Raw genomic sequence first — 21,634 nt, forward strand, 5'->3', positions numbered from 1 at the left:
AATCAATAGCCAATAGATTGGGAAAAAATGATATATGACCCAGAGCACCCAGGGGAATGTTCTGAGTATATGAACATTTTCTGTTTCAGAAAAGAGAGCACTACAACAGAATAAAGCTCATTTAGTTATAAAAACGAAAGAAAACAAAAACAGTCTCCCTTTCATTGTCTATGGAGCAGCTCCAGACTTTAGACTTGATGACATCACAAGTTTGAGACTTACTTCTCTGGTTTCTGGCTTTGAGAGAGAGTAGTTCATGTTCACAAATATTGATTGAACTTTACTAGGCCATGGAAATAACCAATTGGAATTCTTCATTTAGGTGGTGTTCCCCTTTAAAATACTGATATACCAATTCTGAGGGCATGGCATTTACCATATTAGATTGTGGGGCAGAGTGGGTAAAGGTTTGGCAAACACATATGAAGTCAGGCGGAAACATGCTGCTCAAGATGGATTACCCATTGAGCTCCAGTGGGACAAATGAAGGCGTCAGTGTTTTGAAAGGCGGACTGCTGATCTCTGCGTCAGTGCATTATTGACTGAGCTACCTGAACAGGAAGAGTCGAAGCAAGACAGAACTGTTGTAAAAGGTAAGTCTTTTTTTTTTTTGTACTTTTGTCTTTCACTTAATTCTTTGACTTTTTTTGTAATGACGGACAATCGATATTTAGTTGAATACAGTTCGCTTGCTAGTGATGCGCATTAAGTGACGCTTATGAATAATCTAAAACCGAATTATTTTTCAAGGAAGCAAAGCCAAATTAATTTAAATCAAAGCTATACCCTGCAGCATAATAACTACAACAGTGTACAGTAAGAGTGATTTATAAAACTGAAACTTGTGATTCGGCCGCGTGGAGATCCTGCTCGCTGGAAATCGAAACTTAACCGACGAGTAAACAGTCGAGCTGGTTGACGACGCAGAAACATTTGACCTATTTTTAGACCTCGCTCTTGACAATTCATAGCCGTTAGAAACATCTTCCTGCCACTAAAATGCCCCATTTACAATAGACAACATTTGATAAAACCTTGGTCTAACTTGTGCAGAGTTTTGCCTGTGATTCTTTTTTAAATAACTTTTCTTGTATGCGTGGACTGTATGGTTGCCTTGTGCTGTGCTAGTCATGCATGGGCATCGGTAACTTCCTCAGTAGGCCTTTTTCCTATACACCTGCAAGAAAGATGCATAACATGTTTATATTATTCAGGGCCATATCCGTCATTGATGACACGATGACGATATTTTATACCCTGACTCCTGTATGTTTTTGGACTGGAATAGCCTATATTTAAGTTAGATTATTTTTAGGCCAACAAAAAAATAAATGAATACATAAATTCATGAATAAATAAATACATCAATATGACTTTGAAATACATCATGAAATAAATAAATGAGGCAATAAATACATAAATAATAAAATAAATGTAAATATTCATATACAAATGAATTAATTAGTTAAATAAATATATTAAAAGGTTTTACTTTTACTTATTTCATGGTACTTGTATTTCATAAGTCCACGTTTATTTGTTTCAAGAGACCTTTATTTCATAAATCCACATTTATTTATTTCCGTGGACTTTTATTTCCTTTTTCCATTTATTGATTTCCCTCTCTATTTATTTCCAGTTCTTATATGCAAATCAGGGGGCGTGGCTATCTCTCACGTTCAGAACAGAGCCGTGGGCAAAAAAAAAGGCTGGCAAGTGAGAGTGCGGACATAATGGAAGACATCGGTGGGCTCCAAGGGTACCTCCTATGGGGAGATTCTGAGGCTAAGGCCGGCTACGCACTGGATGCCTGGTGTGAGCGTGTCAGCTGCGTGGCGTGTCCGTTTTTATTTTGGCTCCCATGTTAACAGGTTAGAGCTTGCACACTGCCTGCGTGACACGCATGTCTCAGGCGCGGCTCGAGCTGCGCCGAAAAAGCGTGCATGCTAGAAATAGGACCAATGCCTATTTTTCACGCGATACGCAAGCGTGTTGGAAGCGTTTACATTCTAAATAGAATAGGAAAATATGTTTATATGTTATTTTGACACAAATACATTTAATAAATGACATGTTGATGTTTGAAAGTCTCTAGTTGTGACATAAATGCAGATATAAATGTCAAATATTGCACCTGTCAATACAGAACCAAATATTCTGTAGCCTATTTTGCCGTCAATACTGCCGATGTTGTTTTTGCTGTAATCAAATCAGTATATATTTATGTTCAACATGAAGTATACTACTGCTTGAGTGCAGTTTATCAATGGGAAACATACATGTGTACAGACAAGGCTAGCAGCAGCAGCGCCGCATAAGACACGTTTCTGGTGTGCAAAGACATAGAAAACACCACGCAGCTGCCACCCAACTGACACGCCACGCTCCCGCCGCGCTCACGCCATGCAGCCAGTGTGTAGCCAGCGTAACAAGCCATCACCTTCTGCTAGCATTTCATTGACTCCCATTCATTTTGGCGTCACTTTGAGAGCGAATAACTTTACATCTGAAGCGTTTAAAGACTCTATTTGTCCATTGTTTATTTCTAAAGAAACACAACAATATACTATATAAAAGGCTCCATTACCTTGTATCTCACGTAATGGCTCTGTAGCAGCTTTTTTGTATAAATAGGCTAACGATTGTGTCATAACTATGTGACTTTCTGTCGCATAGTAGAGAAATTACCGTATAGTCAGGAGAAGCTCGCAGGCAAAGAGGGGGACGTGGCGGCATACAGTCAAGGGAGAAGCCCATAGAGAGTCCATGAAAGCATCGGAACAAAATATTTAACACACACATATATATATATATATATATATATATATATATATATATATATATATATATATATATATATATATATATATATATATATATATATATAAATAAACAAACAAACGTGGACTTATGAAATAAAGGTACCATGAAATAAGTAAAAGTAAAACCTTTTAATATATTTATTTAACTAATTGATTAATTTACATATTAATATTTACATTTATTTAATTATTTATGTATTTATTGCCTCATTTATTTATTTTGTGATGTATTTCAAAGGTTTATTTATTTATTCATGTATTTATGTATTTATTAAATATTGAATAAAATGGCATTCCATAATTCAGTATTTCGGTATTAAGATATTCATGTCGGGAAATAAAATTCCCAATTGACACAATAAATATAAAATCGACTGTATTTGGTGTTTGGCCATTATTTTCTTAGTGCGAGGGGATTTATGACTTAAGTCCTGTCTATGACTTTGTTATGTTTTTTTATACTTTATTGTTGTTACTTTAAATCATTTTTCCCTTATGCCATTTACACATTTATTAACTCATTACAGACATTCACAATCTTAACAGAGTCAAATAAGTCATCAAAGTGTATATAATAAACATATTTCTGAAGTCTTACCCTGAGTTGTCTGTTTGTCTGTTTTTCTAGGGCTTGTCAACATGTCTGTGAGTGAGACTGAAGCAAAGTTTTCTAAAATGGATGATCCAGAAGCTTTAGCTTTGGAGCTTAAATGCCCTATTTGCTTGCAGCTCTTCTCTGAGCCAGTTTCTCTTCCCTGTAGTCACATCTACTGCTTTGCCTGCCTTCAGACAATGGGAGAAGGCCTTGACCAACACAGCTGCCCTGAGTGCCAGGCAGAGTACCAGGGAACCAAAGCCCTTGTGAAAAGCTTCAAAATGTGCAGCATCATAGAGACCTACAAAGCCACTGCTGGGAAAGTCAATTCCACTGCAAGCCCTTCTGAAGTCGGCCATGTAACAATCAAGAGTGATCATAGCTCTGTCACAGAAGAATCAAACACAAAGCACCACCAGGACACAGCAAAATCTGGGGAGAGCCGGGAGGAGAGCTCAGGGTGTAAGGGAAAGAATGGCAGTGGCAAAGACAAGATGGAAATGGATGAACCTAAATTCAGAATGGCATCTCAAGTCACAGAGTTGAGCCTCAAGTTGGAGATGGCAGAGAGTGTGCTGAGGAAGGAGAGGGAACGAGAGTTAGAGGTGACCACTGCTAATGGTCAGCTGAGAGAGAAAGCATGCAGACTTTTAGGGCAGATAAAAGATTTGGCACAGAGCTACAGCACACAGGTGATGCAGCTGATTGAAGAAGAGGTAGGTCCAGGTGAAGCCAGTCTAGGCAGACGAGTCAGCCAAGCTTCCGAGCTGACAAAGCAGCTAAGACAAGCTGTGCTCCGAGCAGAGTCCCTTCTGACTGAAGATGATAAGACTGCATTTAGTGAGGAGCTTCAGACTCTACAACCACACATTGTGGAGTTGCTGGCTAAGCCTGTGGGAGAAGAGGACGACCATGTTGAATCAAAAGTCAACTCTAAGCGAGCCTGTCCCAAGCTGGAAGACATGAACGCTGAGCTGAGGGAAAGATTTGGAGAGATTCAGCGCTCCCTTCGAAACACCCTTAACCCTTCAGAGGTAACCTTTGATCCAGAAACAGCCCACCCAAACCTTGTCCTCTCAGAGGACTTGAAGACGGTGACTTTCAGCGCTGCTAAACAGCCCTACCCATCCTCTCCTCAAAGGTTCACCAACTTCTTCCAGGTCCTCAGCACCCAGAGCTTCTCTGAAGGTGAACATAGTTGGGAAGTGGAGCTTGAAGGTTCTCCGTGGATCATCGGCGTGTGCTACAGTGGGAAGCTAGCACGTAGCGGGATGCCCTCGGCTCTGGAAAGCAGCCGGAGCTCCTGGTGTCTGATGTGGTTCAACAACCTGCTGACAGCCTTTGAGCAGAGTCACGATGTGCCGCTGAAGAGGACCACAGTCTCACACAGGCTAGAGATCAGACTGAGTTTCAAGACCCACAGGCTGAGCTTTTACAACATCAGCCCCATCAGCGGGAAGACTCATGTGTACACATTTAAGGCTAACCTCACTGAACCAGTGCACCTGGCCTACAGGATGATGTCAGGGCACCCCAAAGGGCGTGCCACTATTTATTCATAATCCCAAGTATATTTCTATCAACTATATATTCTTTGCAAATGCGCTGCATAGTAGAAAGAGCAAAATAATAATATTTCTTGATTTGTACGATTTAAAGAATTTCAAGTCTTAGTTGTGTCTTGAAAGAAGACAGTCTGATTTCCCTATTCCTCAGGCAACTTGTTCTAAAGAGTTCAGGAATTCTGATGGCACTTCCTGATCGTCTATAGGCTACTCACCTACTTTTGCCTAGCACTTTGGATGCTCGTTGTGATATTATATGACTGCTTCTCAAGTCTACATAGGCATAAAAACCATAAATGTGACTGAATTACTCATTGCAGTGTGCCTGAAACATAGTGCTTAAAATGTTGTGTCAATAAATGACAGTTTTGTAATTATTATTCTTTTTTTTTGCTTTAGGTTTAAGTTTAAAGATATAAACAATGTAAAAGGCATAAACATTTTAAAAAATATTGTGTTTTGATGTAGTGAGTTTATTTCCATCTGATAAACTAAACTTCTTACACATATAGTCCTTCACAGCAGGCATTTTGACTTGTCATAGTAGGAAAAGCACAGGTGTCAGTAAGTTATCCTCTGTCTCTAATATGTCAACAAAATGAAGAAATCATTTTGAATCTGGCTTTATTCAATGTTCACATTTCTGTTCTGGAAATTTAATTTTTATACTAATTCATTTATACTCTTTATTGATCCCCAATGGGGAAATTACAATTTACACTCTGTTGCTATTACACACTGCACACAGGCCTGAAAAAAAAAAATATATATATATTCAGTGCCTTGCTCAAGGGCACCTTGGCAGTGCCCAGGAGGTGAACTGGCAACTCCAGCTACCAGTCCACCTCCGTCCGTACGGGGACTTGAACCAGCGACCCTCCGGTTCCCAACCCAACTCCCTACGGACTGAGCTACTGCCACCCGAAATGTATGCAAATTATTTAATAAATTAGCATATTTAAACGTACAATTTCAGTGATGATAAAATGATGGTCTGTAATCAACTATAGGGAAGTTTCATAATGATATCTATTAGTTAAAATGTTGACCCTATTTACATGTAGTGTCTCCTCTTAATTTAAATAAATCTAAAGAACTGAAAAACTAAAGCTATTGCCCATTGACATATAAAAAAGCTATTGCCACAGCCTGCCTCTTCGAAAAAAAACACATACGCCACAATGTCATCTCGCGAGACTTACTCTGCTTGTTTGGTGAGTGTCAGCTGACCTCACTGGGAAAATTTGTTAACGAAACTGTACGAAACTATCCACAGCCATGTCCCGTGTCGGCGATCTGTTTATTGATCGATTACAGCGTGTATGACAGCGAGTAAAGCATGTGCTGAAGACAGATTCTTTGTCAAATATTTTATATCAGTTGTACCCTTGAATCGGAGTCTACTGAGTCGGTAAGATGTTTTTATTTTTGACCAGTTGAAGCTCTCGTTACGTTGGGTCAGCGTCATTGCTCTTGCACTAGTAACGTTAACACGTTTGTTTTGATGCTAACTTGAGCCAGTCGGCTTTTAAGCAGTGTTAATTAGCAAGCTATATTTACCTTTAGAATAGTCGTCATTATTGTATTTGTCTCTTACGGAAGCTCGGAGAATATAATTGTAATTTACAAGCAGCCCATCCTCCGACCGCTGTTAGCACCTTTAGTCGCAGCATTAGCTAGCTAGCTAACGTCTGAAATCCCCCTGACGCTAAGCGAAAGTATTAATGATAAATCAGATGAAGGAATCGTACGTTAGGCTAGCTACGTTATGATTGACTAGCTGCCCTAGCTGCCCTTTCTCATCTTTAACCAACTAGCTAGCTACAGAAAGAGCGGTCTTGATTTACGACCTCTTGTCATTTTATGTTTAACGTTACTGTAGCCAAGTATTGTAACAGTAGGCTAGCTACTGTAACATGTCAATGGTATGCTACTTTAATGTTAACAGGACTAACTAGCTAGATTAGTTTTATGTATCGTTTGAAACTTGAAATGTATGTCACCACACATGGCTGACATAGCGAAACAACATAGCTTAAAGTGGAGAAAGCTGTGACTGGTACAACAATCCAACAGTACACCAAGTCCTAAACCTCTGTAACGTTAGCTGAGGCAGCAAAAAGTTTGGATTCATTAAGTGTTTTACTATGCTCATATGTCATAGCTAGGCTACGAGTTGGGTCTAGCATACATTTACTTATTATATGCCCTAAAAAGGACTCGGCACCTTTTTGTATTAAACCAAAGGGACCTTCCCATTACAAAGCCCACTTCACAACCTGAAACTCCTCCAAAAAGAGGAGAGTCTTAGAATTAGAATGACAAGTAAAAGGTCTGCCTCAGCTGATGTGAGCTTTTTCCCCCTGCAGCGTCCGACACCATGCTAGCCACAGTGACTGCTGTGGTTAGGTTTGCTCAATACAATGGCAGTATTTCACCTACACCATTGGAGAACACATCAACATTCCCAACGTGGCAACCTGATACTGAAGCCAACATCACCAAGCCTCACAAATGTTTGCAAGTTCTGTACGAGGACATTGGAGACTCCAGGTATTCAGTAGCATACTGTAGAAGAAATAATTGGAAACTATGAAAGACAAAGTAAAGCATACATTGCCTTTGAATATGTATGACATTCCGACATGCCACACAAAATATCTACTGCAGATGAAATAATTTTCAGAAAATTCTGTATTATCCCCCTCACATTCATCTCCCTACTCCTAGGGTACGGTTCTGGGACATTTTACTGCTTGTGCCTAATGTGGCCTTCTTTGTATTCCTGATGTGGAAGCTGCCCTCGGCCAGGGCAAAGATTCGACTCACCTCCAGCCCCATCTTCGTCACCTTTTACTTGCTGGTAGGACACAGACAACAGAAACACCGATATAAAGTATTCAAAGTAGTTATCTTGAGCTTGGCATCGTGCAAAACTGTGAATTCTATTAATAAAGGTGTTTCAGTTCAGTTGATCCCCAAAAAGTCTGAAGGGACAATGCACCTGTTAATACCTTTCACTTTTGTCTGACAACAAAGACAAACAACTTTGTGGAAAGACTTGCTGAGGGGTTTCTTTCTTGTTTACTGCTCTGCTTTATAATCTGTTTCTTCTCTGTGGAAGGTGCTTACTCTTTGTTTCCAAAATGTACTGCGTCTGTCTATTTAGGTTACCATTCCAGTGATGGTAAAATAACAACAAAGACTTGTAAAGAAGATATCTCCGTTCCACAATGCCTGGCAAGGCTGTAAAGGAACTCTGCATGTTGTTTGTCACTACCAGGCAGGACATGTTTTTATTGTGTTGAAAAGATTGAGTGTTAAATATTGTCTAACATGTTTTTTACTGTATTTCGTAGGTGTTTGTTGTAGCAGCGGTTGGAATCACCCGGGCCGTAGTGTCCATGACTGTCAGCGCGTCCAGTGCTGCCACCATAATTGACAAAGTAAGGAAGCACATGAAAACATAAATAGCGTTTTTGGAACACACACGGGTTATAGATCATGGAAATTAAAGTCTCATGCTAAATCCAAACAACTAGAAACAAAACGTTTCTAGTAATGTAATCTGTAATATTTTAAGAAATTCATTTGTGAAAGATATTTTTCATCTCGAAGTCAAATGGACATTTATATGATTATATGATGATGATATGATTTATATGATTTTGACCTTCAGCAAAGCCCCACAGTGCATGGTTATTTGTAGCTATAAAAGCTGGACATAGTTAACAGTACACATGTAGGATTGTTGTTTTTACTCTTTGTTTTTCAGATTTATTCAGCATTTTTCTTTAAATGAAAACATACACGGAAACAAGATTTACATGTTTACTGTAAACTATAGCAGCAGGGTCCGTTTGGAGTAGAAACTGCTTTTTTTTGTGTGGTCGAACATACAGCCTAGAGAAAAGTCCCTTCTAAACGTTCCAGATTATTTTTCACCCATACTGTAGTAGCAGTCATCATATCCCCTTTTAGTGAATGCCCAGAGGGGCTGATCTGAGCTTTAGCATGACTTTGTTTGGCTTTCATGTCCAAAAGGAAAGGAAAGGAATGGCTGACATTCCTCCCATAACAGACAGATCCCATTGGAGTTCAGAGTGATGAACCTACTGTTCCCATAGCACATTGTCATGGCGGCACTGTTGAAGAAAAACATACACATGATTATATAATGCTTTGGAGTGTGACCTGACTTGTAAGGTTTTGCAAATGTTCCGGGTCAACATGTGTTACATTGCAGCCAATCTACTCTAGTCACAGTGCATACTCATGATGTTTGTTGTCTCTTCAGGTGCTGTGGGAAATCACCCGCTTCTTCTTGCTGGCTATTGAGCTCAGTGTTGTTATCTTGGGACTGGCTTTTGGTTAGTTTGCTCTACTGCTTTCAGTTCTCATTTACTGTGTATGTGAACCAGTTTGGTGTGTCCTTTTTCACATGACATATCTGTTTCAAGTGATGAATTAATAACCATCCTTTTCAGCCCTGATTCTAATTATGAATGTAACTGAATGTCTGTATATTTTTTGTTTCTGTTAAGCCTCTTTCTTTATTCATTTATCAGGTCACCTGGAGAGCAAGTCCAGTATAAAGCGAGTGCTGGCTATCACTGCAGTGCTGGCTCTGGGCTACTCTATCACACAGGTAATGATGGATGATAAGATGTTAAATGATAAAAAAAAAAAAACAGGACATTTTGGTGAGTTGTCTTTCTGAATTCAGTTTAAATAAAGGAGATATTGTTCTAGGGCACACTAGAGATCCTGTATCCAGACAGTCACCTGTCCGCTGAGGACTTTAACATCTACGGTCACGGAGGACGGCACTTCTGGTTGGCCAGTTCCTGCTTCTTCTTTCTGGTCTGTAACCCGTAACTATGCAGCAGAAGCAGCATGAGGAATAAAATAAAACACATACTTGACAGATACCTGATAACTGACATTGAATTGATTGATGGTGTAAACCTATTTTTTTATAGGTGTACTCTTTGATTGTGATCTTGCCTAAAACTCCAGTGAGGGAAAGAATATCTCTTCCATGTAAGTTACGGATTTCATTTCAGCAGAGATCATAAATTAGTTTTAAAAAGGTTAAAAGATTAGCATTACATATCATGTAATCCATGTAAATCCACGAGGATGTGCTGCACTCTTAGAAATGTGCTTTTTACCACTGCGTGATGCCATATAATCGAAAGCATTTGCCCTCTGTTGCCCATTAATCTTTGTTTTGCTTCTTTTGTCCAGCTAAGAGGAGTTTCTATGTGTATGCTGCCATCCTGTCTTTACTGAACCTCATCCAGGGCCTGGGAAGTGCTCTGCTATGTGCTGGAATCATTGAGGGACTCTGGTCAGTATTCTCCTTTGAGTATTATACTTAATAAATAGACCTGTGTGAGTATTTTAGGAAGAAAATGATAAGTTGAATAGATGTTTTGCTTCAGAGCAACTATCACTATAAAGTGTTGGGGTTTATGCAGCACACACTTTTTTTTTTTTTTTAGAAAAATGTCCTGAATATGGAGCTGGGTGGCTGTTTTTGTTTGGCTGAGTTTCAACTAGGGGATGACTCACTGTTTTGGTGGGTCCAATGAAGTTTAGTGGAGTGAGGACATAATTTCTTTTGGCAGAAATATGATGCATTTTTTGGTTTGGAGGCCACAGTTTCAGAGACAAAAGGGATTTAAAGGGGATGGTTGAGCTTGCTCTGTCTGAAGCTGATGATAATCCTGTAACTTTTTTTAATGGGACACAGTGTGAAACCTGCCTTTCTTTTGTCTTTTCTGAACCAGCTGTGTGGATGTCACCACCTTCTTGTACTTCTCCACCTTTGCTCCCCTCATTTATGTCACGTTCCTCAAGGGCTTCTTTGGGTTCGTACAAAAAAAATAAAATACAGAATACTTTATAGTCGCGCTTAAGACAGTTGACCAAGTGCCTTTATTTCCCTTCTTCCTTCGTTTCCACAGTTCAGAGCCCAAGATCCTGTTCTCCTACAAGTCACAGGTGGATGAGCCGGATGAAAGCGACGTCCACCTTCCACCCACCATCGCTACGACCCTTGGCCGTAAGGAGCTGACTGACCAAGGCCTGTTTTACTCCTCCACCCAGATCGATGGCTCTGGTCCCGGCAGCTCTCGTATGGTTGGAGCATACCTGGATGATGTTGCCTCCGGACCCTATGGGTCCAGCAGCATTAACAGCACTGAAGCTGATCGCTGGAGACCTATCAATGCGTGAATGAATGGAAGAAGAGAGGTGGTTATACAGCTGGACTTAAATGTTGTGCGTGTGTAGTGTGTAATTTTGGGTGGCGATCCGAGGAGTTGGCCAAAAAAAAAAAGCAGAACAAAGTTGTTGGACACCATGAACGGGTAATCTTGGTCATGCTTTGACGCCAGGATAAGTTACCAAGTGGACACTTAAGGAGAGACCTTTGCTAGCCAATTATCTGGAGGACTGTGAATTTAGCAACTGCTTTTGTAACACTGTTGCCAGAGTGCACTGCTGCTGTAGCTCCACACTAGGAGTACTGTCTGTGATTGTGGCCCCGACAGACTCTTTACTATTGATTCTGTTCAACCGGCTCCTTTTCTGTAATTCCAGCATCATGCATCAACTGCTCAATCCTCAATAATGAAGTTTTAACCCCATTTTAACTAACCAAGTCTTTAAAGATCTAACATTCTTTTGATGGCTACTCAACATCGGTACATTCCCACTAAAAGCTTTGAGTAACAGCCTCTCAACTGACTTTATTATATGTTGCCTTGGATTAGATTCACGACCCAACTGGCTAATACTTTTTTTTACTGAATCACCATGCCTCTAGGGCAAGGACCAGTGCTAACTCATTTTGATAGGCGTACTTTGTCTTCTGAAAAAGGCACTGTCCGTCCTGTGAACAAGTGAAACGTGTTGGCGTGATGTGTGTCACTGGAATATGATAAGGAAATCAGTAACTGCTAAATACAGGCATTGCAATTACGCTAAAGATCACAAACCATATGTAACGCTCTCACACAAGGGCAAATCACAAATTGTCTCAGCTATTAGCTCGCTCTCTTTTGTTAATTTTGGGCTTTTGCTTTAATTTCTTATACCAGATTAATCATTCCTGCTACTGAAAGCACATTTGTTAGCTTCATAGTCATTAAGGACACGTTATTACGTTTGAATTTGATTTGAACAACAAATGTGCAGAAACCTTTTTTGTGGAGTCCAAATAGACATGCCCTCATTCCATATCAGCATATCTAGTTAAGCTCTGCTTGGCGCAAAAGGGTTGTTGTTGCAAAGTTTTTCTTTTTCTGCCCATCTTTTTTCCTGTGTTCATATTTTCCACAAATGTTATTACAAGTGCTCAAATTAGACCATAAACAATATTGCTCAGTTTTATGGTATCAAATGATGGTATTGATATAGTTTAATTCTATAGATATTAACTAGATCTTAAGAGAGGCTCAGGCAGTTGGTATGTCACAGATGGGTGAAATCAGTTCTTGTCATACCTCTTAGTATTACTAAAATATCATACTTTATTCTTTTTAAACCACCACACATCACATTTACTTATTCCTACCAAGGAAATATGATGCATGTGAGTTTCCCCATGAAAATGCTTTATGTTTGGTATGAATGGATTACAGTATTTAAGCTAGCAGTAATCATAGATAGTGGTGACCTCAATGCAGAAAATACATTTATTTTTTCATCATTTTAAAGCAACAACGCAATAAGGAAGTTGTGAATTTCCAAGAAATTACAGTATTCTCCTCCTGACTAGAAATATATATTTAAGTTTGATTGCCACTGATAACGGCTGTATAACTTGGCGTTAAGAATAGTGATTGTGAAATCAGTTTGCTGATTCATGACATTAGTTGACAAGGTGCATCATTATGGAAGTCCTCTCTCTTGATAGACAATATTTTTGATGTTAAATCATTTTGCAAATGAACTGTAAATTGCCTTTTTATTTAAGTGCATTGATTGTATAATATTCAGTCCATATTAATGCAATGTATTGAGCATTCCGTGACCTACAGAATAAACCCTGGACTTTCATTTGTTTTTTTGGGGGGGGATGGGACAAAACACCACACTCTGGCTGGTTTAGGTATGGCAGTGCATTCAAATTCAAGATAGTACTCCACTTTGTGGTTTCTTGTGGTAACTACACTCTGGGAAAGGGCTTTTTCCCAATTTAATTTAGTTTCTCCTGTGATTACGATACGACTGTTTGTCCTTTATTCTGTTTGCTTATGTTGTGTTTGTCTTTAAACACTTCGCATTAGCCAGATCACTGTTTAACTACAATTCCCATCAACCTTTACTTCAGATACGCAACCAGTGACTCCGTATTTTTTTTATCCAACCAATGAGCTCAGAGGATACTGTAGCGCCAGTTTGACCTTTATTAGAGCGTTTTACCACCGGTCGCTGTGGCGGCGACTCCTACCGCTCTCTCATTTATGTCTCTACATAGTTTTTATTATTTTTTCTAATCAGGTGCCAACCGACAGCAGGTCAAAATGGGAGGTAATGGCAGCACGTCCAAGAAAGTGTCATTCGGACTGGACGAGAACGAGAAGGTCACAGTAATTGAAGGAGTAAAGGTAGGACTAACGTTAACATGTTTCCTCTTATTGTTACAATTTAACTAGAGCCTAAGTTTGACTTGTGTTATTAGGCATAACCACTAAAGCTAATAACGGTTAGCTAGCTGGGGGTTTTTCAAGGTGCACTGAAATGCTGAGGTGCCATGTCCTTAAATGAACCCGGTCATCGTACCCTCTCTGTACTGTACCGTTAACGTTACTCGCTGTCTTAGGTTACTAAACTAGCTAAGTTAACGTTAGACGTTAACGTGACCCTTATGTGATATATTACGGCGACGTTTTCTAGTAGTAAAATGTCATTATAGAGGACATTTACGCAGCCATAACGCAGTACGTTACAACGTTAACTTGCTGGCAAAATATCCACATCGTCCCGTAAATGTCAACTAACACTAGCTAGATTGTTACAGCTAACACTAGATTTGCTTTGTCATCACATTCACAGCCAGGAGTTAGCGTTAGCTGAATAAACAGTTACGTTAATGTACTTTCAACGTTAACAAAACAGACAATTTTCTGTGATCCAAATTGTAACGTTACAGTAGGAGAGTAAATTAATAAAGTTTTCATGCCATCTAGGCAGATATAGCTACTCTTTCTTACACACACACACACACACACACACACACACACACACACACTGTTTATGTGCACATTTGTTATTTATAACATTCCTGTCCAGCTCTCAGAGGATGTGCTTCGGCGGATAAAGGAATCTCAGGGGTCGGACAGCGCCAAGCCACCATCGTCTCCGCCAGATGCTCACCAACCACCAACAAGTAAGTCCCAGTCAAAGACCTTTCACTTCTTACAGCTCCCATTGGTACAGTGACTGATGACAACAGCATCAGGATACTGGTAATTTGTGGCTCTTGGTACTCTGTTCTGTCAACTGATCCATTTAGTAATTGCCAATGGTATTGATTTTCATTTAATTTGATTTTCAGCTCCAAAACCAACAGGACCTACCACTACAGAAATACAGGAAGAAATCCGCAAAAGGTAGGTGCTAATGTTAAGGTCACTGTCTCTTTTTATTGTTATCCAGCCATATTTGGTGAAGGACCTGCTATAACTCTGTAAGTAACTTATTATGATGTGTGCGTTAGTATTGGCTAACTTAGAATTTGATGCCTCCCTGAGATGTCAATTGATTATTGCAACTGTTGCAGAATGTTTGATCCTAACATATATTTTCATATATTTAAGTTGAGCCCTCTGTGTTGACACCACACAGGCAGCTAATGGCCAGTGTAGGTGACAGATGTTTAAAGTAGCAGACACTTGATGCTAATGTGCAATGTTTATGGAGAACATACACATGCCAAGTGACCTGTCAACACTGCCCGTGCTGATTTACTCTCACTGTATAGCAGGCATGTTGCTATGCTGCTGGAATTCTCATATGCTATCCTGAGCCTCTATATACAGTATTTACATGTTAGCAAGTCCAACAATTCTCACCCACTGTCACTGTAATGGCTGTTTCCTGGAAATTTGTTAGACATAATATACAGTATATATTATTATATTTTGATCAGTGTTTTTGTGCCACACCTCTGTAATGTAATCAGTTCTTATTGATGGAGGTTCATATAGTTAACAGAAAAGTAGAGATTTACCAAAATAGGCCCTTGGCCAAGATGCCACTGGTTTACATTATTAGGGTAAGTATATTAGTTGTGTCAGGTAGGGCTGCGCAATATATCGATATTATATCGATATCGTGATATGAGACTAGATATCGTCTTAGATTTTGGATATCGTAATATGGTGATATGACATAAGTGTTGTCTTTTCCTGGTTTTAAAGGCTGCATTACAGTAAAGTGATGTACTTCTCTGAACTTACCAGACTGTTCTAGCTGTTCTATTATTTGCCTTTTCCCCACTTAGACATTATGTCCACATTACTGATGATTATTTATCTAAAATCTAAGTGTGAAGATATTTTGTTAAAGCACCAATTGTCAACCCTAGAATATCGCCGCAATATCGATATCGAGGTATTTGGTCAAGAATATCGTGATATGAGATTTTCTCCCTATCGCCCAGCCCTAGTGTCAGGTACTGTAGCAAAAGTATTTCAGGAAACCAAATACAATAGCACCGCAATACATTTTGAAACTGATATTTGAGAGATGTTGTTGAGATTATGTGACAGTAAAGTCTATGGTGATTTCTAAGACCATATTTCATGGTGTTGCTAGATTGGATTGAATTATATGAGAGGTTGAAATAGGGCAGCACGGCGCACGATCTGAAAAAAATATGCGATAATGTTGAATATCGCGATAACGATATTACTTGCGATAAATAAACAGATATTACAGTATTCTTGCTTCCAACATTATTTCATTGAACAAATTGAACATTAAAGTGAAAATAAAAGGCATCACTAAAAACTGAATTACTGTTACATTTAAAGTGCAGTTTTCTACTGATATTCTCTTACAACGAACACAAACAACCTCTGAGAGTCTTTCGCGATGTTTATACAGTATATATTATATATATATATATTAAAGGGTAACTACTGTTTTTTTTTTTTAACCTGGATCCTATTTTCCTATGTTTTTGTGTCTAAGTGACTGATGGGAACAACAATCTTTGACATTGGTCCAGCAAGATGGCTGCTGTCGGCAGTCAGCGAAACAAGCTACAATGTATGTTAACAGGGCAATTGTGCAGCTTGTATTTACGTTTACAAAAGTGCTTGTTTTGACACTGAAAGGCTCAGATTAATATTCTAAGTGTCTGACAACATTATGGAAAGGATTTCTAAGGAGGTCGACCTTTCTGTTAAAGAGTAAGATCTTTTTTTTAAACATAAAAACATCCGCGAAATTGCATTCGCTAAAGCCACCAGACTCCATGTAAATAAACAATTTTAGGATCGTAAAATACACTTCATTTCAAGTCGACAGAAACAAAATAAAACTATGAAAAGCCATTTTGGGTCTTCTTTCCACTTTTCCAACCATCACAACTCTAGTTGTGGTTGAAATAAACACATAGTTTACCGATTTACATGTGAAAATATGTTGGCTCTATACACGCTAAAAGTATCGTTTTTTTTAAATGGAGTCTGGTGGATTTAGCCCTAGTGACCTCATAGCTGTTTCTGGTTAAACAGAAAGGTCTTAAAGAGGTTGTAAAAAGGCCTATCTCTGTAGGGATCATTTCATTAATGTTGTCAGACACTAAGAATAATAATCTGAGCCTTTCAGTGGCAAAAAAACAAATACTTTTAGTGGACCAAATTGACAAAGCACATTTGCCTCATAGGGTTACATTGCAGCCTGGTCTGTGGCTGCCGGTTATAGCATTCAGGCTTAATACTGGACCAATTTCAAAGATTATTGTTCCGATCAGTCACTTACACACAAAACATGGGAAAATAGTAGGGGTGCACGATTCATAAAATCTCACGATTCGATATCGATTTTCAGGCTCAAGATTCGATTCAAAATCAATTTTTCGATTCAAAAACGATTCTCGATTAAAAAAAAAACGATTCACAGTATGTAAATGTAGTTACTTTTCCCATGTGATTGCAGTAGACATACAATAAAAAAAAAAAAAAAGTAAAAGTATTATTGTTTTTTTTAATTAAAAAACATGAATCGATTTTGAATTGGTAGAGCTTAAATCGCGATTTGAATGTTAATCGATTTTTTTGCACACCCCTAGAAAATAGGGTCCAGGTTGAAAAAAACGGTAGTTACCCTTTAAGTGTGTTCTCATGTATTTGTAGTGTGACTTAATACTACACTGTTGTTTTCATGATAAACCTTAACCTAATTTGATTTTAATGTAATACTTGAATTAGATTCCACCCAACAATTCATTAATCAGAATGCTATAATTACCATGCGTTGTCAGTCAAGAGTTTTCATGTCTTAAGCGTGATTTGTGGTCCTGCTGAGGCTCCACGCAGAGCTTTCGCTGTAGCCTACGTAAGTGGCCTGAAGTTTATACTTGTGTGTCGGTGTGTGCTTCGATCTCTTCAAGAGCATAGCGGGACCGGCATATGTGTGTGCGCGTTGGGAATGTGTGGTAGAGCGAGTAAGAGTGACGGTGATTAGCTTCAGAGAGAGTACCGACTCTAGAGGCATAGGGATAGTGAGAGAAACAAAGTGTCTCCTCTGTGCTTTCTAACCACAGTGGTACATCTGTAGCAGGAAAAGTTAACTCTCCTTGATTTCATGTTGTTTATGGAGAAGGAGAACCAGGAAATGAGTAGGGGGAAATGTAACGCTACCAAGCCACAGCTGAGTGACGTGCGTTGGCGCGACGTGTAGTTACATTTTTCGAGAGGTACACGTCAGGCTACGGCGTAGGGTCCGTGTCTCCACGTACCTAGGGTACGAAGTCACAGCGTAGATTTAATGCAGAAGCATAAATCACACTTTAGTCTAAATGTTGTTTTAGGCATTTTCTACTCTGCCTCTGTTTGTTTGTTTTTGTCTTATTGGCTTTTGAAATGCTTCATCCCCAAAATATTGGTATTTGTGTTGATCAAGAGAAACCAATATCACTCTGACCTCACCGGGTAGCTTTCTTTGTGAACAAAAACTTGAATGTTTAGCATACATTCCGTGGATATATAAAGGTTAAAACAGTTCTTATCTTCCCCTACTCTAGCTTTGAGCATCAACAAGCCCTGGTACAGGAGCAGTTGGCCAGATTGGCCCAGAAGGAGAGAGAGACAGGAGCAACCTCAGGGCTGGATGAGCTGACCCCGGCCATCCTCATCGAGAAAGGAAAGGCCCATGAAGAGCAACAAAAGGCCAAGATACTGGTGAGTAATGCCTTCCAGGTCGATACCAAGAGGAGTTAGAGCTGGGCTTTCCACTAGTGGGACTGATGAGTTTTACTTTATTGTACTGAATATCCCTCAAGACTGTTGATTCATTTACACTTTGTCAAAACACCTTTACCAAGAAGTTCCTTTCACGTGTATTCATTTAAATTCATTAAAACAACAATTATTATTTACTTTTGTCCTTTCCCTCGTTTTGTAAGTCTCAGGAGACAAAGGCACCCATCCCCTGCTCATTTGATACTTTTTTTTACAAAAATGTGAACATTTAATCTACAATTTATGTCCTGGATTTCACTTAACCTCTCTTGGTAAGATAATAATGCATCATTAGGCTAAAACTTGGCATCACAATTTAAGGAAACTAGTGCAGTGCCCGTTTGGAGCATGTGTCTGTTCTGAAAGGGCTGATTGCTTGGTTCCCAGTACTTTTTTTTTCTAAAACTTTATCTAACTATAAGCGCGGTTCAATCAGTCGTGTAACAATAGGAATTGTTTGTGGTATATGTACGGACCGTTTCAGGTTGCACCTAGAGGTATCAGAGTAGCCATGTGTGTGAGACCACTTGTATGTTCGCCAAAAGAACGTTAAATAAACTATTGCCCAGTGGGTGACTTAACTGATATTCTGGAGTCTTCATGAGTGTTAAAGACCAGAATATAACATGGTGGAAGCGGTAGTGAACTTTGGCCATGTTATGAGAAAGTAACGTTACGTTAGCATGGCTCAATGCTAACTTTTTAAAGTGGTTGCCGGTTTGGCAACCAGGCATCAGCTTTTGGTTGTCGAAATTGACAATACGGTTGCCATGTTTTAAACTGCCTATATTTGGAGTAATTAATTTCTTATGTAACTATACCACACATTTTAATAATGAAACAATGAGATAATGGCTTGCAATATAATTTCCCATCCCTCTCAAATGATCTATAATTTCCCCCACTTTCTTACTTATGTCAGTGGTTTGTTAACTTGGACTGGTTGAGTTCTTTACTAAAATTAAGGGGTGAAATAGGCAAGCATTTTAATATTTTGAATAAAAACACATACAGACACATATTTCAGCCAATTTTAATTTTCATATTTTCCATTATATATGTATTTAAATACTGAGTTGTATCTGTTAAGGCCCAGAAGCAATGTTCTAAAATCAGAATATGACTTAATTATACTAGTGCTGTCAGTTAAACGCGTTATTAACGGCGTTAACGCAAACCCATTTTAACGGCGTCAATTTTTTTAGCGCTAGATTAACGTTCTTTTTGGCCTAGCAAACTTTGTAGTTGTTTTCACATGCTGTTGCAACAACTAGCAACGTTAGAAAAACTACAACACCACACCGGATCTAGCTAGACCGGAAACAAAACAACAGGCACACCGCACACACTTGTTTGGGCTTGCGAGCCGGCCAAAGAGTAGTAGGCTAACGTTACGTTTTGAGTGGATGGCGAGCGCGAGACTCCGAAATGGATGCCAATAAGATTCTGAATGGTAAGTTTACTTTTAAAAAGTTGCCAAATGGTTCCATTGACAAGACCAAAGTGATCTGTGTGTTTTGTCGTTGTGAACTGAGCTATCATCGCAGCACGTCCAGTCTCAAATACCACTTGATGGCCGAGCACACAGCTGATGCGAATTCTCCGCCCCCTCGTCAAAGCCAGGCGACAAAAGCACAAAGCAAGCCGATCCACTTTTCCATGTTGATAAGAGCATTAAAATGAGAAAAAAAGAATTGGACAAAAAGAAATCTAGGGACATTTAGAATAGATAAAAATGTGCGATTAATTGCAAGTTAACTATGGCATTAATGCGATTAATCGCGATTAAATATTTTAATCGTTTGACAGCACTAAGTTATACATTTTACCATGTACATTTTTGTATTATTTAGCAGTAGTAGTAGTTTTCCTTTCCTCCAGAAACTCTTTGTATAAGTCAACAGCACCCACTACTGTTTAGACTTTGAATGGCACTTCTGCACTGAGGCACTGGTGAATTATTAAATTATTAGGATGTACCTCTACAACCCTGGTTTCTATATTGCAGAGGCCAAAACAAACCCATTTTTGTAACAGCAGGTTATCAAATATTTTAGTGAAAGTGATTAGGATATATGTGATTCTCCGCTCGCTGTTTAATTGTTAGTAACCCTGAAGTCGAGAGGCCTCTTGTTCAGTGTCACATTGTTGCGCTTTTCAATAATTGCAGTATTTTTCTATCACTAATGTAGCATAGTGTTTCCTCAGTCTATTTTCTCTTGGTTCACACTCAGTTTAACCTTGAAAAGACGGATCTAATTGTCATTGTCTAAAGAAAAATGGAAAAATTAAGCTATATTAATTCAGCATCTTAAGATGCTGAGTTTTCACAGCTGTTACAGTACATTTGTTTACAACTACCCTTGAATCTCTACACTGAATGGGTTATGTATGTGGTGTGGGAGCAACATGTGATGGCAGAGATGTACAGTATCTGTACTTTATCAGAGCAGGGAAATCCCTGATGGTCCTTCTTGCCTGTTGGGGTACAAGTATGATCATCTATTTTAACAGGCTATATTAATAATACCACTATGCAATATAGAAGGGAAACAAGAATATGAACAATGTTGTCTTCTGCTATGAATGTTAACACGTATTCCCATCACAGTCACATGGTTCACATGCACTTCTGTAATCTGATTAACCCCCGCCTTCCAGCAGTAGCCTGCTTTCTAAAACGCCATGTAAACAAGAAAGTTATCATGCGTTTTGTGTATGCACTTAGATAAAGCGATTGCATTGATTGTTGTTTGCATGTGCTTTCTGTGATAGCTCTGCTTTGTCACAGTTTAAAATGTGTTTTCTTAACACATGCTCCTGTCAAATTCTGATTGATAATGACTCAACCAACAATGCAGCGTGTGAGAGCGCAAGAAGGGTTATTGCTAATTGTGTGTGTCAACTCGGTTTTTAATGTTACTGACATGCATATATTGATAAACAGTGATCTATTGCCAATCATATATTTTTCTATTCCCTCCCTGTTTTTTTACTTGCTTTGCTAATATTAAACCCTGTGGATTTCCTACAGCCCAGTCTCTCTCTTTCCTCTCCAATTGATTTGTCCTGCAGTGTGTTCGGTGTGCCAGCCAGCTGTAATGAACACTGAATGAAGCTGCTGGCTTAGCTTACACTGATATGGGCTCCAAACATTTAATGATG

General features: G+C 39.0%; 3 protein-coding genes across 8 annotated transcripts in view; all 3 read left to right on the plus strand.

Annotated features, from left to right (window-relative positions):
- The first annotated feature begins 142 nt into the window (after positions 1–142).
- Positions 143–5,356, plus strand: trim107 (tripartite motif containing 107). Of its 3 annotated transcripts, XM_031276638.2 has the most exons (3): positions 143–593; positions 1,640–1,746; positions 3,451–5,356. In XM_031276638.2, the coding sequence occupies exons 2-3, from the start codon at positions 1,647–1,649 to the stop codon at positions 4,977–4,979; spliced, it is 1,629 nt and encodes a 542-aa protein (XP_031132498.1). In that variant the 5' UTR covers positions 143–593; positions 1,640–1,646; the 3' UTR covers positions 4,980–5,356. The 3 variants fall into 3 exon arrangements, with proteins under 3 accessions (XP_031132498.1, XP_031132499.1, XP_031132503.1); XM_031276639.2 differs by lacking the exon at positions 1,640–1,746; XM_031276643.2 differs by lacking the exons at positions 143–593; positions 1,640–1,746 and adding an exon at positions 2,924–2,941.
- An 819-nt stretch (positions 5,357–6,175) lies between these two features.
- Positions 6,176–13,052, plus strand: tpra1 (transmembrane protein, adipocyte asscociated 1). The gene is made up of 11 exons (XM_031276687.2): positions 6,176–6,393; positions 7,352–7,535; positions 7,713–7,845; positions 8,342–8,428; positions 9,280–9,352; positions 9,551–9,630; positions 9,735–9,845; positions 9,965–10,025; positions 10,233–10,335; positions 10,778–10,858; positions 10,955–13,052. The coding sequence occupies exons 2-11, from the start codon at positions 7,363–7,365 to the stop codon at positions 11,223–11,225; spliced, it is 1,173 nt and encodes a 390-aa protein (XP_031132547.1). The 5' UTR covers positions 6,176–6,393; positions 7,352–7,362; the 3' UTR covers positions 11,226–13,052.
- A 263-nt stretch (positions 13,053–13,315) lies between these two features.
- Positions 13,316–21,634, plus strand: part of LOC116034137 (MICOS complex subunit mic25a-like) — a 70,248-nt gene continuing 61,929 nt past the window's right edge. Inside the window, exons 1-4 of one of the 4 annotated variants that reach the window (XM_031276700.2) lie at positions 13,316–13,603; positions 14,289–14,385; positions 14,554–14,608; positions 18,253–18,409. In XM_031276700.2, coding sequence (XP_031132560.1) covers positions 13,520–13,603; positions 14,289–14,385; positions 14,554–14,608; positions 18,253–18,409 — 393 coding nt within the window. In that variant the 5' untranslated portion in view covers positions 13,316–13,519. The remainder of the gene's footprint in view (positions 13,604–14,288; positions 14,386–14,553; positions 14,609–18,252; positions 18,410–21,634) is intronic. The other 3 variants (XM_031276705.2, XM_031276696.2, XM_031276709.2) reach the window with 3 other exon arrangements.

Source organism: Sander lucioperca, chromosome 6 (genome assembly GCF_008315115.2).
Source record: "Sander lucioperca isolate FBNREF2018 chromosome 6, SLUC_FBN_1.2, whole genome shotgun sequence".
Lineage (NCBI taxonomy): Eukaryota > Metazoa > Chordata > Actinopteri > Perciformes > Percidae > Sander > Sander lucioperca.

Coding starts and splice junctions, on each gene's coding strand:
- tpra1 (XM_031276687.2), top strand. CDS start 7,363: ATGCTAGCCACAGTGACTGCTGTGGTTAGGTTTGCTCAATACAATGGC. Junction 7,536..7,712: donor GAGGACATTGGAGACTCCAG/GTATTCAGTAGC, acceptor CCCTACTCCTAG/GGTACGGTTCTGGGACATTT. Junction 10,336..10,777: donor GGAATCATTGAGGGACTCTG/GTCAGTATTCTC, acceptor TTTCTGAACCAG/CTGTGTGGATGTCACCACCT.
- trim107 (XM_031276638.2), top strand. CDS start 1,647: ATGCAAATCAGGGGGCGTGGCTATCTCTCACGTTCAGAACAGAGCCGT. Junction 1,747..3,450: donor GGACATAATGGAAGACATCG/GTGGGCTCCAAG, acceptor CTGTTTTTCTAG/GGCTTGTCAACATGTCTGTG.